Genomic DNA, 17405 nt, shown 5'->3' with positions numbered 1-17405 from the left:
TGTCTTGTCACGCTATCTTACTCCACTCCGCATTCTCTTTTTAAAATAACTGTCAGGAGGCATCCAATGTTCAGATCGTCCACATTGGTGATTTATTATAAACCGCAAGCCAGGTGTCTCGCCTGGAACCTGCACAATCAGTCACACAGTGAGCCACTGGTGTTTAGTAAAGGTTAGTTATGACTAATGATATGGAGGGAGACAGATATATGGATAGATAAGTCAGGGTAAAGAGAACCTCAACAACAACAATTCTAATTACATTGTAGAGTTATACTGATTAGGAAGTGTCTTATTAAATGGCATGCACTTTACAGTATAGAGTAGCATTAGGAGACAATTAGGTAGAGATAAAAACAAAATTGTTAGAAACAACATGTCTTAGAAATAGGGAAAATGTATAAGAATACATATTCATATAAATGACAGATAAAAGTACCCATAAGAACTTGAACTGCCAGTGAGCAGGTCCCTATTTGATGTGCTGATTGTATGCAATATGTACTACATACTGTCTTTGTATTCTGTTCCACAGTTAATATGCAAATAAATCAGCGTATCTTAATGGCGTGAAATGGGAAACTATACAATACATGACTCGTCTCAGCCAAGCTGCAATTTTGAAAACCAATGCCAATTAAACTTCACACAGTGAGAGCAGAATATTTCCCAAAGATGTAATCGTTGTTTTTTGTTTTCTGAATATTTATAAAGCTGCATTGTCTACACTTCATTTTAAGTTTTTCCAGATGCGAGCAACTCCCATAATTTAATTTTTGTTGTGAAACAAAACAACACACTAAAGGAAACAAACAGTTTCAGAGTATTTTCACGCTGGTAAAAACTCTGCTTTTGGCTGTTTGGGTCGGTGTGTAAGCTGACAGTCGAACCCTGATCGGGATCAAACAACCAGACACCAGAGAACAGGGGTCAGCTGGATTCTGCGGATGTGATTCATGGCCTAGAAGCAAACAAACCGTAGGATTTTATGAGAGTAGATATGGGTGTTAGCACGATTTCAAATCTACTGTTAAATCCACCTGATGATTGCGAACTGTTAAGGAATAAATCTTCGAAAAGGTCATGGTCAAAAACCAGTCCAATGATGTATCTATTCCAAAGTGCCTAAAATGGCAATCCTCGTGATAATATGGGTCTACCAGTTGCGTCCTTTTCATCTTATTTGACATGTTTGTCATTATTCATAACATGCAGTTGATATGTAGTTTAATAATAGAAACGCTGCTTATTATGAGTTATTTTTTTAGTTCTCAGTGTAAATTATCACATGAAGTGCAACATCAGTCTGCTGTCCGTCACCAGATTTACACCTTTTCCACACGGCTCCAAACAAACCATGCATCGTTTGAGTATCTTTATTTTATTAGTTTTCCAGTGTGGAGACTATACAGACTCTGAACTTGCTTAGATTAGTATGTAGTACGGAACTTGGGAACAGATAGCCAGTGATTTTTATGTGTTGACTTCAAGCTGCCAGGGTGGGTGTTCCTAAAATGTTCAAGCCATAAATTAAAGACAGATTCTTCCAGAATACCGCCTTTCTGCCTGTTCCACCAAATCAAACAGCCTTTCTCTGCTTGTCTAATGGACCATTGGTTAACCCTGAAGATTGATCACTCACTGTCCTGTTTCAACAGGATATACATCACTTCAACGAAGGAATGATACCAATTTATGAGACCATGAAAGTAACAGCACATTGACCTCTGGTGTAGCAGGCATTCAGCTTACTGCCTTGCAGAAATGGCAAGAAAATCAAGACCAACCAATGTTTTTGCTATAACTTTATTTAACTTTAGTGATATTATGTTGTGTGCGCGTTTCAGAAGTCCTTCTTCTCTGTAAATTGAATTTGGAAGTTATTTAAGTGTGCGTCAGAGCCAGTGAATGCAGCTTGTTCAGTCTTCAGAAAAGCAGAGCGCCACGCTCCAGTCATAGCAGCAGACTGCCGTGCATCCGGCCAGCAGCTCGGAAGGGATGTCAAAGTTAGTTCATGCAGGTAGAAACCAGCTCACCCTCCCATCGCCCTGCGCCCCTGTTTTTTTTTTTTAGCTTCACTAGAGGAACATGCATAGATCAGTAATGAAGGTTTTCAGAGCGATAGAGAGAAAGACTGACTGGGAGACCCAGACTGACAGGCAGGGGCACATGCACACTCGACAGGCGGGAAAGAAAGAGGACATTGATCCGTGAAATGGGTTTTAGTCTTTGAACGAGAGTTGATTACTAGGTGTGTTTTCACTCAGCCTTCCCTCCGTCTATCTGCTTTTCCAATTAGGAGATAAGACAGAGTCAATATCGAGCAAGGAAATGTGTACCTGTGTGTGTAGGCACGCATACATCTGTGTTTATTTTTGTGTGTGTAGTGAGCAGAAATGTATGTGTAGATCAGCAGGTTTAGTGAAACTCCTCATAGCCAAGGAGGCCGCCATTACCAGAAACTTTGAAGCAGAAACTCACTCGTGAGTTATGCTCACTGTTGTTAGCAGTGAACTCAGAGTGTGAAAAGAGCAGCGGTGGACAGGTCATTCTGACATTCGTGCGCGTGTACGTGTACATGAGGTGCTGGGTGTAGCCGCAGTATACAGTATGAAAACACTTTCCATGACAACATCTTTTAGAAAACCTGACTTTTTCTCCTTTTTTTTTAGATGATGAGTGCAATGCTTTTTTTTTTTTTTTTTTTTTTTGAGTATCCACTTATACATGTATGTGTGTTGTATGTGTTGCAATAGTGATGCTGCTTAATTAGAGGCAGTTTGTCCGCCCGTCCTAAATATCCCCACAATCCACTGGCTGGAGAAACGGCCTGCAACTCATTATCCTACTTTGCTCGTGCCAAATGTTGCTTCACCTCTCCGACTGTTTGGATACACGGGGCTCACAACAAGTGTGTGTGTGTGTGTGTGTGTGTGTGTGTGTGTGTGTGTGTGTGTGTGTGTGTGTGTGTGTGTGTGTGTGTGTGTGTGTGTGTGTGTGTGTCAGCACATGTTGGTTTCATGGACACGCAGAGGTGTTGCTTTCCATCTGGTGCACACTCAAGATCATGTGTAGAAGTAAAAAGTCTTGGTCGTTCTGTTTACGTGGGTGAAGCATGGAAGAGAGACATAATGGACTGCTGTGAAAACGGGGAGAAAGACTCCAAGGCTGTCTCTGTTTTTACAGTGAATCATCTTGTGAGCTCGTCAACCTCCCTCCTTTCGGAGAGTATGAGCACACGCACACGCACACACCCAAAGCCTGACTGTGTGTTATTTAACATGCTCCAGAGGCAGCTGCAGAATAGAGTACACTCTTGACCTCCCCAACTCTGCTGCTGTTGCATTCCCCGTGTCAGAATCAGCAGCAGAGAAAGAGGAAACACCAGTGCTCAGGATGATCAGAGGGGAGGGAGGGGATGAATATGGAAGAAGGGCGACCACCCCCTATTTGACTGTTGTGAGAGTTGGATTTCTTAGAGGAAGGAAGTCGCTGGCTGGTTTCAGTTATCGATAGATGGCTGCTTACTGAGGCTTGTTTGAGGAAATGGAATGTGAGAAAGTTTCGTGTCGGAGAGCTTCTCACGCAGGCGTCATGGCAGGTCGCCCTGTCCCAACCTACAGACGTGTGCTTCGGTCTCCCGAGACCCCAACGACTGTTCTCTAATAAAAAAAATAAAAAAACGGATGGTGGTTTAATTCGTTTTAAGTTGCAGAGTAACATTTAACCTCGGCGTTGATTCAAAGTCACTATATTATTCATCTCTTGTGATATATGTAATATGTTCAGTATTCCTATTTTTCTGGAAAATAATTAACTTTGGCCATGAAGTGATGACGAGAAAAGACTTAATATGTCGGAAGAAAAGGTGGATATGAAAAGCCTGAGCAGAACGGTGATGTGATTTACTGTGACAATTTCTATGCATGAATATTGCAGTGTACTGTATGCATATTTGGTATTCTAGGCAGCAACTACTATTCTCTGTATAACAATGAAATAAAACTGCCTAAATGTCATGAATCAGCCCTTTGTAGGGATCCACAAATGGAAAAATTGTCTCTTCTGTAACCCCAAAATGGATTTTTCTGGCTAAAGTAATAAACGTGTTTAGAAGCTGAAACTTAGGGCTGGGTGACATGAGCACACCCTACTATCACAGTGTATGGTGTGTATCCCAAAAATGATATTAAAGTGATCATAAACACAGCAGTAGATTTTCTGCACGTTCACTTGAAAATCCATTACAACAGATAAAATAGGTAGATGGTAGGGATGTGTGCTGCATTATCAAAATTGTGACAGGCCTTTCTGAAAGAAATCTAATAACAAGGACAGCTAATGTGAAGGGGCATTATGATGGACTAGCTACATCAAGCAAGTTTCTCATACTTGAATAAAATAAAATTCGAATCGATGCCCGACTGGAAGGTAGAACATCAACCTGAAAACGGTGAGTATGCCTTGAAAACTGTTCAGGTGTAATTTAAACCACACAAACTTTATATTTAATGGCCTAAACAATGCGAACCTCCCAATACGATCATTTCAAATGGCGTTCTTCTCGAGCAGTCCTGTGGAGAGCTATTTAAAAATGTCTGTGCCCGAGTCTTCACTGAGCTGTTATCTATCATCTCGTGCCTGTTGTCCTCTGTTAGGCACTTACGTTCTTCTCTGTTGGATTTGCGCGCTCCACAGTGCTACGATAATGACTCAAACTCTAATTAGTATCACTGATCAACTGTCACCATGCTGATCCACTATTTTCTGTGCGTCTTTTCTCCGTCTAAAATTGGGGATATACGCTTGGTTGCCCGTTCATTATTCACCCTCAGTTTCCTTTGTCCAAATTTGATAGAAATCGGATTTTTTCACGAGGCCATAAGTAACGATCCGATTGATTTTTATGACTGTCTGATGCAGCTGAGTTGACGTTTGAGTCGGAGCAGTTTCTCTCTTGTTCGGCTCTCTGTTGCGTAGACTCACTTCAGCTGCAGCTCTCTGTGGAGCAGTCGCTTACAATCAGACAGAGGCTCGATTGTGATGTCTCTACTATCTTGTTTTTCTCTTTTCTCGTTCTGTCTCTGTAAGTTCAGCCTTGTCTGTTAAAGCGAAGCCTGCAACTTCACTTGGAGCACATGTGACTGTCTTCGTGAAACTGGGTCTGTCTTTGATGCAGTTCAAACACTTCCTCTTGTTGCCCCTTTGTGTGCGTTTTATTTTGACCTGGAGCTCCATATGCAGTGAAATGATCTTGTCTGAAGTATCTCTGTATGACTTCACACTGAAAGCAGTTTTGTGGCCTTAAATGATTTTGCTCTGATTGTTTTGTTTAATCTTTGCAGGTGCAAGAACAAGTTATACCCCGATAATCTTCCTCGCACCAGCGTGGTGATTGTATTTCACAATGAGGCTTGGAGCACTCTGCTGCGAACCGTCCACTCAGTCATCGACCGCTCTCCGCACACACTGCTGGAGGAGATTGTCCTGGTGGACGATGCCAGCGAGAGAGGTATACACTCATACACTCACACACACTGCAGATAATTCCGTCAGTGCCTCTTGTTTGAGGCTTAGCCTATTTTATTTTAGAGCTACTGTATGATTTTGCTGGATTGTGTGGGTGTGTGTTGTGTGAGTGTATCTGTGCTGCTGCCCAACAGCCAGTCAGTGTGTGTGTGTGTGTGTGTGTGGGGTGTGGGTGTGTGTGTGTGTGTGTGTGTGTGAGACGCTCCACCCCGTGCTGCAATGCCGTTAATCCCTGTTTGGGGGAGATTAGGTCTTTAATTCGCCAGCCGCAGGGATTACACACTGTTATTACCCTCAACCCCCCCCCCCCCAGCCTCCACCACACACCACCGCTGTCTCACCCTGTGGGACCACAGTGTCAGATGGTGCAAGTCGGGTGTTGTTTGTTTGTGTGAGTGCAGGGAGGGAAGTTCTCTGCAGGTAGAAGGGATGTCGGCAGGCATGCATACACACAGCAAAAACAGAAGCACAAAGTTACCTTTGATCTCTGTTGTTGGGTTTAGTGAGTAATCCAGCTTTTGTTGTGCATGTGTGTGTGTGTGTGTGTGTATTGTTTGTGGGCTTCTGTGTCTATTTTGGATTCTTATGTGTTTGTTTATGGTTTATGTGCGTTAGACTTCCTAAAACGGCCGTTGGAGCAGTATGTCAGGAGGTTGGAAATCCCTGTCCGAGTAGTGAGGATGGAGCAGCGCTCCGGACTCATCCGCGCCCGCCTCAAGGGAGCGTCCATCTCCACGGGCCAGGTGTGTATGTGTGTGAGCACGTGCACATACGTGACATCCACTACCCGCTGACCTGCTCTCCATATGGTGTTGGCACTGCTGGATTTGTCTAATGCTTCCTGCTCATGCTCCTAGGTCATAACCTTTCTGGATGCTCATTGTGAATGCACGACAGGGTGGCTGGAGCCCCTGCTCGCCCGCATCAAACAAGACAAGTAAGACACACACACACACACACACACACACACACACACACACACACACACACACACACACACACACACACACACACACACACACACACACACACACACACACACACACACACACACACACACACACACATCATTGGCAAGCATAAAAAAATACAAAAGTAAACTAGTGTTGTGCCTGCAGGGGGCTTGCCCTTGTGTTTATCTGATACTTAATTACTCATTCTCTCTTTACTGCTTCTTGTAAGCAGGTGCTTGCACACACACATGTGCACACACACACGCACACGCACACACACACACACACACACACACACACACACACACACACACACACACACACACACACACACACACACACACACACACACACACACACACAGCTGGTTTACAAAGGTGTAATAAGCGATTGAGTGATGGCTGATTGGAAGTCAAACTATGGTCCACTGTTAAAATGTACTTGGTTCTGGAGGTGCCACACCTTGCAGATGAGCACTTAGTCATGATTGATGACGCACCAAAGTTATAAACGGCAGGCTGATGTGTGTGTGTGTGTGTGTGTGTGTGTGTGTGTGTGTGTGTGTGTGTGTGTGTGTGTGTGTGTGTGTGTGTGTGTGTGTTTGTGTTTGCTGTAGGAGAACAGTGGTGTGCCCCATCATCGATGTTATCAGTGATGACACGTTTGAGTACATGGCAGGATCTGACATGACGTACGGCGGCTTCAACTGGAAGCTCAATTTCCGCTGGTATCCCGTACCCCAGAGAGAGATGGACCGCCGCAAAGGAGACCGCACGCTGCCTGTCAGGTGGGTCATAAAGCAGCAGCACCAACCACACCATCCAAGTTGAACTCATCTCTTTTTTTTTTCTCGACAAGTTTTTTTTTTTTTGTTAAACCATCCAGGGCTGCTGCTGCCACCGCTCTGTCGGGTCAAGTAAAAAAAAATGATTTCCCTAAAGAGCCGGATAATATTAATTGCTTGAGCAGACACATCCACTCACACGCACCATCTCCGTCAGTCAGCCGTTTAAGAGAACACATCCTGTGAGCTTCAGCATTGCTGATAGGCATCCACAGTTAATGCGCGCAGAGTAATTCTACTTATCCATTCAATTTGCCACCGTGAATCATGAAATGTTCTCAGGGCTGGAATACAGGAAAAAAAAATACAGTGAACTTTACTCTGTACTTGAAGTCAAGATGTTTGTGCAAGACTGTGTTCTGTTGTATCGTTTCTCATGGCTCAGACCTCGGAACCAAAAACAAGAGTTTATTTCTGCATGTCCATCATCTCCTCTTCCTGCTCTTGTTTCGAAGCCCGCACGACGCCAATATTCAAGGTCACACACACATAATATGTCACGTAACACCCTGCGCCGCTGTTTTCGGTTGTTTTTCACAGTTCTGCTTGACAACATTTTTACTGAAGGTGTCTCGTAAGTGGGCTGGAAAAAAAAAAGGAAGAAAAACGGCAGGAAATTACTTTACACTCATGACATAATTTACATAAACCCCGCTGTCACGGAGCGGCTACACATTATTGGAAGACTAAAACCCTTCTGCCCAGAGTCTTCAAAATGAAGACTGGAACGACTGGTTGCGGTGGAGTCGGTCAATAAAGAGTCGCACTGATGCGAGTTTAACTTGTCACGTGTACATTTGGGGACCACGTGCAAACTCCACACCACAATAGCAGCAATTAAAAAAACAACAACAACGTATTACGACTCAGCAGTTTCCTCCCTCTGGGTCATTCCAGCGTGTCGCTGCTCGATATCTCGACCCAGTCCCGTTATTTAGTACCAGTTATTTGAGATCTTAGTAAATCAGGCCCTCGGTGTTCAATCTATGCTTATGTGACAATGGGGGAATTGCTCTTCATCAGCCAACGCATAGAAAGCTGCAGGTGTTTTTCTGTCACACTCTGAGGAGCCTCTTGCCTTTGACAGTACAGGAGGAAACCTCAGGAGCAGAACTGGTTGTTACGGGCTCTTCTACCTTCTAATTTGCAGCGATGAGCAAAAGTCTGAACTCTGAGCGATTCTCTTTACAGCTATCGAACAGAAAGAAAAAAAAAAAACACAACAATCAGCAAATGTCTAAAGACTTCAATAAACACTGCTTTTATGTACATCCGTCAGTCTCTGTTTAGATGAAAGACTTTAATTAGAATCACGTATTTACCGTGAATTATTGTGTTTAAGTCTCATAAAAAATAGTCATTTCATAGTGTCATAGGGAGTTTAGAGAGCTTTCATACGTTTTAGTGAAAAGAAAAGCACCCAGTGAAATATCATTTATATTCATCCTCTCTCTTTTAGTTTTACAGCTTTTACAAAGGTGTTGTTTTTGTTGTGTTCTTTAACAAGCCGGTATTTGTTTTCATCTACTTCTGTGTTGCTTATTATTCCCCGCTCTCTGCCAAGTGCTGCAAACACACCATTGCCCTTTGTGCTCTCAGGATATGTTTCGTCCGTGTTTGTCTGTTTGTACGCAAGGTATTGTGTTTTTCTAAGTGAACTTGGATGTGAAATGAAAGAAGAAGGAAAAAAAACAGGCAGCGGAGGAAAATAGACCTGATCTTCAAATGAGGAAATCTTTTCCTTTTTTTTTTGACGTAGAGAAAAAAGGGGAAGAGCCTCAGGGGCCGTTAAACACGGACACAACGATCACAATAACAGAGAAGCGAGCAGGGGGGAAAAAAAAAAACAGGAAAACGGGAAAGAACGGGGGGGGAGGGAGGGGGGGCAGTGAAATCTAAAACTCTGATGGGACGTGTAGATACCGAGTGACCTTTTAGAAAGCGGGCCGTCTTCGAAGTAAGTGCCACTGACCGGCCTCGCTATTAACTTCCCCTGCTCTGATGTCTCTCTCCAGGACTCCCACCATGGCGGGCGGCCTGTTCTCAATAGACAGAGATTATTTTCAGGAGATCGGCACGTATGACGCAGGCATGGACATCTGGGGTGGAGAGAACCTGGAAATCTCTTTCAGAGTGAGTGAACACGCCCGCAGCCATTTGACATGACCGTATTCTTCCATGCTCCAGCAGACATTCGGGAGTGTCTGCGAGGGTTCATTAACACACACTCACACACACTCACACGCACTCACACGCACTCACACGCACTCACACGCACTCACACGCACTCACACGCACGCACGCGCACGTATGTTACACTTTTAAGGTTGACTTCTCTGGCTAAATTGTTGACTTGACTAATAGTTTGTCAGGCGTCATCCTGACTGGCTTCCAATCAAACGCATTCACACCGTCACAACACCGACGGCATCGGCCTGCGTCATGCAGCATCTCCCTGCAGAGTTCCCTGGCCGGCCTCCGCTCGTTCAGGGACCAAACCTTTCCAGCGTGTCTCTTCTGCAAGGCGTCTGGTATGTTAAGTGTTGACCAGGCTCTGTTCTTCATAGATCTGGCAGTGTGGCGGGACCCTGGAGATTGTCACGTGTTCTCACGTGGGTCACGTCTTCCGAAAGGCGACGCCGTACACGTTTCCCGGAGGAACGGGGCAGATCATCAACAAAAACAACCGGCGCCTGGCAGAAGTCTGGATGGATGAATTTAAAAACTTCTTTTATATCATCTCTCCTGGTGAGTTTTTGTGTGTGTGTGTGTGTGTGTGTGTGCGTGTAGGGGGAGGGGGCGGGGGGGGGGGGGGCGTCATGCAGGTTTGCATGTATGTGCTCATGTGTGGAGGTTAATCTCTGTGGCAGGTGTGATCTATCCATTAACCCAGTGACTGCGATATTGCAGTGGTGAGCCAACAGTGCAGGACGGAGGGCGGCGAGTAATTTCACGCTACGAAGCATCTATTAACCTGCACGAACACACACACACACACACACACACACACACACACACACACACACACACACACACACACACACACACACACACACACACACACACACACACACACACACACACACACACACACACGCAAGCAAGCTCGCAATGGAGAGTCAACCAAAAGTGAAGCGAAACTCTCCAGATGAAGAATAATTTTAGATGCAGAGCACCTCCTGGAGCTTTTTTTTTTTTTTTTTTTTTAATAACTTGACTGAATCACTCTCCCTTTCAAGCAGCAACTGCAGATCTTCCCACAAGGTGCTGCTCTGCAATTGTTTGAACAGTTCCAATATCTGACTAGTTTCATAATATAATATCCAGAAACGTAAGGGGAAAAAATAGAAGAAACGAAACGCGTCAACTTTCCGTTAAATTGTTTCGAGCATCCCGAGCAAACGGCTACGGCGTCACCGACTACGATCAGCTGGATTATCTTGACAAGACCGGCGAGACTTGTGAATTCAACTCCACAGCCGCTGCTTTCTGCGAAGGCGCAAATAGCGTCTTTTTTTTTTTTTTTTTTTTTGAACGCGATTTGATACTCGACAAATAAATAAATACTTTTTGAAGCGCTCGGCCTTTAGACGAGCGACTTCTGCAACTTGATGGGTTTGGTTTCATCAAATCAACGTGTCCTTGTTCTGCTCCACCTCCAGCAGCTTTTCAATAAGCGCTGGGGCTCTGTGAAACACTGTGTCGCAGTTGCTGAACCTTCATGTGCGCGTGTGTTACGGTGCAGGTGTGACCAAAGTGGACTACGGGGACATCACGACTCGCACAGCTCTGAGACAAAAGCTGCAATGTAAACCCTTCAGTTGGTACTTGGAGAATGTTTACCCGGACTCCCAGATCCCGAGGCACTACTACTCCCTGGGAGAGGTACGCTCACTCCCTGCACGTGCTCGCGTACACACAACGCTGTCGGATTACCGCACCACATCACTTGTCATTTGCTGAACGCGTCTGTAGTAGAGGGCGTGGTTTCCTTCCAGACGAGGGTGTTGCTCACTGTGTGCGCTCCGTGTTGGGCTTAGATCCGTAACGTGGAGACCAACCAGTGCCTGGACAACATGGCCCGCAAGGAGAACGAGAAAGTGGGCATATTCAACTGTCACGGCATGGGAGGCAACCAGGTAACGGAGGACGGAGGACAAACAACATTTTAAAGAAAACAAATTCTGGGGGGGGAAAGACATTTTATTGATTGTTAAATCGTGAACTAGAGGAAAGATGGAAAAGATGTGTTGTAAAACCTGACATGTTTGTGCGATGTGCAGGTTTTCTCCTACACGGCCAACAAGGAGATCAGAACGGACGACTTGTGTCTAGATGTGTCCAAGCTTAATGGACCGGTCATGATGCTCAAGTGCCATCACCTCAAAGGCAACCAGCTCTGGGACTACGATCCTGTGGTGAGTGGCAGTTTCACGGTAAACGATGAGCGCAGCTCTGAAAATACGACCCCGTGGTAGAAAATGGATAGACAAAGAACACTTGTTCCCTGCACGCATAAAGTGTGACGACATACAGTGTTTCAAACTAGCTCGTCATTTTCAGTCAGTTGATATTTCATTGTGGCGCGTTGACACATCCAACCCAACCAGAACCCGAAAACACCGAGGGATAAAACCTCAGACCTAAAGTCTGAACAAAACACGGACGTTTTGAAGTTGAAAATATGCTAAAAAAAAAAAAAAAAACTATTTGCATGAAGATTTATTTATACATACCTGTAAAATCATAAGACCCCCCCCCCCACCCCCCTCTGATATGCATCCCGTCACTCACACCCCACCCCCCCTCCGTGTCCCCCTGCTGTTACAGAAGCTGACTCTGATCCACGTGAACAGCAACCAGTGTCTGGACAAGGCCAGCGAGGAGGACAGCCAGGTGCCCAGCGTCAGAGACTGCACGTACACGCGCTCCCAACAGTGGCTGCTCCGCAATGTCACACTACCAGAGGTCTTCTGACCGCACACCCGCAAACACACACACACACACACACACACACACACACACACACACACACACACACACACACACACACACACACACACACACACACACACACACACACACACAGCGGCCCAGAGTAAGCAATCAGGGGAACGGACGTGTTTTTTTTGTTGTTTTTTTTTGTTGGGCTCCGGGAAAGGAAAGACTTTCCACGAGGAGATTTGGGAGGAGAGGAGGACAGATTGGACGGTACTACCTCTGCCGGGGATCAGAGGGGAAGAGTTTGTTCAACGCTCCTCAGAGCAAGAAGAGAGGAAAGACTCTTACAGACGATGGTTGTTGTTTTCCTTTTTTTTCTTCTTTTTTTTTTTAAAAAACATTTTAACCGCGGAGGGACTCGCTCCTGTGCGTGAATATGAAACTGGCCGGTGGAGTCGAGTTCTCTGCACTCACAGCTTCCCTGGACAAAACAGTCCACCCCTCAACTCATCACTTAACGTTTACTGACTGCCTCTTATGAGAGAGTGTGCACTTATTTGTGTGTGTGTGTGTGTGTGTGTGTGTGTGTGTGTGTGTGTGTGTGTGTGTGTGTGTGTGTGTACTCTGGAGATGAATGTATGCTTTAAGAAAGGGGGCTGAATTCCTTGTTGATTTCTTTTTTTTTTTTATTTTTTTTTTTTATTTAATTTTATAATGGATTTTGAAAATGAACTCTGAACTCCTATGAAGAAGGATGCATGTGAAAGCGTGTGTGTGTGTGTGTGCGCGCGCGCGTGAGACTCTCATGTACAGTATGTGTGCGCGTCAGAGCCCCTCCTACAGTCTTTTCAGCAGCGTATGTCTCCCTCTGGTGTTACTCTTTAGCATTTCATCTTACGGACTAAAGCTTCCACGCTGAGGAATTTTCAAGGGACAGCGTATGGAAAAAAAAAAACAACAACACAAGACTGACCGTAAGGACCCGACGTCTGCCATCAGCAGAGATCTAGAGATAGGAAATTATGATGTCTGTGATTTCTTGAGATTTCTATGTCCAGTTTTTACATGGTTTGTCTGTTTTTACTGTTTCAGTAATCCTAGTTTGTTTGTCTGTCTGTCTCTGTTGTCTTTGAAGATGTTTAACATAGAGCTAACACACACACACACACACACACACACACACACACACACACACACACACACACACACACACACACACACACACACACACACACACACACACACACACACACACACACACGTATAGAGGATACATGCATATGTAATGATGCTCACTGCCTAATGTTTAGCGTTCAACCATAGGGAAGTCTCCCAGAAGGCACTACATAGTCACACACACACACACACACACACACACACACACACACACACACACACACACACACACACACACACACACACACACACACACACACACACACACACTCACTGTATACATATAGGAAACAGGTTGTCTGAGCCTGATACTTAAATCCGTTTTGTCATATCTCCTTCTGAATGACCTCTTTTGAAAAAGAAAATGCACTCCAAGGGCTTCTTTCCTCCAGTGGAGTGTGTGTGTGTGTGTGTGTGTGTGTGTGTGTGTGTGTGTGTGTGTGTGTGTGTGTGTGTGTGTGTGTGCGTGTACACGTGCGGCTGTGAACACGCGTTTCTTCAGTACTAATCCCAGTCCATCAGCTCCCTGTTGACTAGAACAAGCAGCGCTCAGATTCGTCGCTGTTGGACGACGGAGAGCCCGTAGCGCAGACCGGCAGCATGATCAGCGCAGACCTGCTTCCTCCGATGTAACAAAACAAAAAATAACAAAACAACACACAAAAAAAAAAAAAAAAAAGAGCAAAAGCTGTTATTTTCCGAGCAGAGCCGCGTCTCCTGTGGACATATCTACAGAAGGGAAAGGGCGTCTGGAAAGGCGGCGGCATCACGGAGGTGTTTTTAGAAGAATTAATCAGGGATAGAAAAAAAAATACATAAATAACTGTAGAGAGCCAAAGGGAGTGAAAGGGTTGAACAGAGAGCAGCAGCAGCACAGCAGCAGACATATCTTAACCCATAACTACATATCTCACTTTGCAAGCTCACCTGCAGTATTCCACTAATCATATCTCGGTGAGAGATAGACAGACAGCTGAACAGCGTCATTCTCATTTCAACCATCATGCTTTATTTTAGTCTTTTTTTGTTTTGTTATTGTTGTTGTTGTTGTTTTGTATCACTCCTGCCGGGCGCGAGAGGTGATGTCATAAAAACATGTCGGCTTCCTCCAGTGGAGGGAGGGTTTACACACGGGGCACGTCATTGGTTCATCTTTGTTGTGGACACCGGTAGTGAGAGGAGGTTGTGGACTGAATATATATATTATTATTTTTTTTTCATGTCTGAGCGAGTGACTGGTGAAGATGTGAGCGGGTTTTTTTTTTTGTTTGTTTTTTTTGTGACTGAGACAGAGGGAGTGTATCGATTGTTCAGATTTGTTTGGGGGGCGTCGGGGTTTGAAGTTAACTGACATGTCCAGGCTTCCACACTGAGCTGATCCAAATGTAGAAAATAAAGGTGAAAAAAGTTTACAGAACAACCGAAGGAGAATGTTGATTTCTGCCTCTCTTGGTCCACACAAACACACCGCAAACGTTTCGAAACGGTGACAAGGTGCTGATATTAAAGTAGAAAGACGGGTTCCTATTTCACAATTACAAATTACTAAACCCCAAGTGATGTTGAATTTTTTTTTGTGATTTTTCTTTTAGGATTATATTCATATTTACGAATTAAACAGATCTTAAAACAGTACGTACGACCTTTTTTTTTTTTGTCAAAGTAAATATAAACTGTTAAATAGGAGACATTCATTTTTTTTTGCCCTTGAACGCAGCAGATAACCAAATAATCTCCACTTATTTATTTGATTTTTTTCTTCGAGTTTTCCCCTCACCTTTTGTCATCAGTGGAGTCACGAGTCTGAAACCTGCAGCATCAGGGCGCTTTTAACATCCACCTGCTTTCATTCTGTTGTGAAACGGTTGAAAGGCCGACACGCGACTGAACGGACGAACTTTGAGCAGGTGTGTGTTGTTGTTTTTTTATTTTTTTTTTTTTTTGCGAGCTCCTGTTTCGAAAGTCAAAGGCAAAAAAAAAAAAGTTATCAGCTGATGAAGACGGTGTGATACAGTCAAAAGCTCCAGAACAAACAAACAAACAAACAAACAAACAAGCGGAGACTTTCCTTATTATTCCAGCAGAGAAATGTTGTTGTTGTTTTTTAATCTTCAGCCAACACAGATTCTGAATTACTTCTGCATCACTGTTCCTTTGTAACTTATTGACTGACCCGTGCTGTATGTTGACGCCAGTATACAGACTATGTTTATGCAGTATTGTACTATCACAGCGCACAACGTGTGGCGGTCCAAACCATAATCTGTGATAAGCCAATACCAATCGATACGCGTGAACACGGCTAATTGATTACCGATATGTAAATCCGAACTGTCTGTCGTCGAACTGCGGGAGTGTTTTTTTGTGTGTGTTTGTTTTACAGAAAAGAGGAAGAATGAAACGACTCGAGGAGCTCGCGGTCACTGGGTGTGAAAGTTGAAGAGATAAATCTCTTGTTTATATCTCACCCGCAGCGAGAAGTACGCTGCCGCAGGAGAGACGGGTCTGGCCCGAAACGAGATAAGCGCTGTGGGGGGAAACGGGGCCGTTCTCCGTCCTTTTTTTTTTTTTTTTTTTTTAATAAACATGACCGTCCGCTGCGAAGTTAATGGAGTCGGGCTGCAGATTGAGAGTGGATTATTCAAACTCTTTGACTCGATCTGATGAATTATTCATTTGTCAGGGATCAGGCCCGCCGAGAGCCATCGAGAAGACATATTAAAGACAACAGTGTTTTGCTCACGCATATTTAATAATAAAAAAAAAACATCCTGATGCCTCTGCATTTGTTTTTCCGAAAGCATCGGTTCCGGTATATATATATATATATATATGTGGTGTTGTGATGTATTCATGCTGACGCTGCATCTCATTAGATTAATTTAGGCCTCCAGTGATGAAAAAAAAAAAAAAAAAAAGGGACCATCGGACTCTCCAAGTTCATGGAGGTGACATTCAAAAAGCAAGAACGTGAACCTCTCAGCTGGTTGGAAACGCGGAGAACTCGGGACGTCAGAACGTGTTTCTCTGCTTCCTTCAGGTCCTCGGTGATCATGAATGATTCTGTGTTTTTTTTTTTTTTTTTTTTTTTAGCTCACTGGTCTGAGCTTCAGACTTCAGAAGGACTTTGTGCAGGCTTTGATCTGAAGAAATGGATCCACAGGGGGACTCCAGGAAAAGACAGAATATTGAAGTGTGCTCAGAACATCTGAATTTAGGAATATTTTTTTTGAAGTGTGTCCATCTAATTTGTGTTGTTATTTAATTCATCCTTGTTTGTGAAGCCGGCTTTATAGTTTTCCAAAACACTACTTTAGACTCCAGGTCATCTGTGGCTGAGTGGCGAGGCTCAGTTAGTTGCATGTTAGGAGATACTTGCTGAATATTTTCAGCACATTAAAATAGGTCAATTGGCCACAAGTATTAGGTATTGTTGTAGATAACTTTAGCCCTTGTTGCTTTGCAGACTTTAAATTGATAATACAAAATATAATCAGTGAATAAGGTGTGCTATATTATTATAGGTCAAGATACAATTGCAATCTAGCTCCATATTAAAAACGAGCTCCACCTCTAAGTAACGTATTGAATCAGGTTTATATACTGCTACTTACAACCTCGGTACCTTTAACACCACTGACTGAAACTCTGTATTCTTTACAATTTTGTATTAATCTGACGGTTATAAATCGTAGATCATCTAACAAATTATTACAATAACCAAACATTAGTAGGATGATTGAGTGTAACTTGATGTACACTCATTATGTCAGTAATGAATTCTAATGCAATGTTTTTGTAGGAATAAGATGACAGAATATTGTAAAACCAACCAAAACTAATGTCAAACCAACAAATAAGCAAAAAAAATACAGTTTGATTGTTCATTTATTATTCATTTAACAACGTTGCACGGGTTCAGAAGTGTGACGCAAACTGTGGCGCGAAGAAGTCAAAGGGAG

The 17405-nt window shown here is 43.8% G+C and overlaps 1 protein-coding gene and 1 long non-coding RNA gene across 4 annotated transcripts in view; one reads left to right on the top strand and one right to left on the bottom strand.

Moving 5' to 3' along the window:
* galnt1 (UDP-N-acetyl-alpha-D-galactosamine:polypeptide N-acetylgalactosaminyltransferase 1) overlaps positions 1 to 13225 on the top strand; it is a 36736-nt gene extending 23511 nt beyond the window's left edge. For all 3 annotated transcript variants that reach the window (XM_069696068.1, XM_069696066.1, XM_069696067.1), the window contains 10 exons: positions 5346 to 5512; positions 6145 to 6272; positions 6387 to 6466; positions 7099 to 7269; positions 9342 to 9459; positions 9894 to 10074; positions 11072 to 11211; positions 11367 to 11465; positions 11610 to 11744; positions 12157 to 13225. In XM_069696068.1, coding sequence (XP_069552169.1) covers positions 5346 to 5512; positions 6145 to 6272; positions 6387 to 6466; positions 7099 to 7269; positions 9342 to 9459; positions 9894 to 10074; positions 11072 to 11211; positions 11367 to 11465; positions 11610 to 11744; positions 12157 to 12303 — 1366 coding nt within the window. In that variant the 3' untranslated portion in view covers positions 12304 to 13225. The remainder of the gene's footprint in view (positions 1 to 5345; positions 5513 to 6144; positions 6273 to 6386; positions 6467 to 7098; positions 7270 to 9341; positions 9460 to 9893; positions 10075 to 11071; positions 11212 to 11366; positions 11466 to 11609; positions 11745 to 12156) is intronic.
* A 178-nt stretch (positions 13226 to 13403) lies between these two features.
* On the bottom strand, positions 13404 to 13797 carry LOC138619524 (uncharacterized). Its single transcript, XR_011310821.1, has 2 exons — positions 13662 to 13797; positions 13404 to 13609 (listed from the first exon to the last, which is right to left on the bottom strand). It is a non-coding gene; the product is annotated as an uncharacterized lncRNA (long non-coding RNA).
* Positions 13798 to 17405: the final 3608 nt, after the last annotated feature.

The sequence above is a fragment of the Brachyistius frenatus genome, unplaced genomic scaffold (genome assembly GCF_029030835.1).
Source record: "Brachyistius frenatus isolate BFR_SWC_R1_liver_20210118 unplaced genomic scaffold, ASM2903083v1 Contig_20, whole genome shotgun sequence".
In the NCBI taxonomy this organism is placed as follows: domain Eukaryota; kingdom Metazoa; phylum Chordata; class Actinopteri; family Embiotocidae; genus Brachyistius; species Brachyistius frenatus.
Note: the sequence above shows the minus strand (reverse complement) of the source record. Positions and strands in the feature narration are given on the sequence as shown.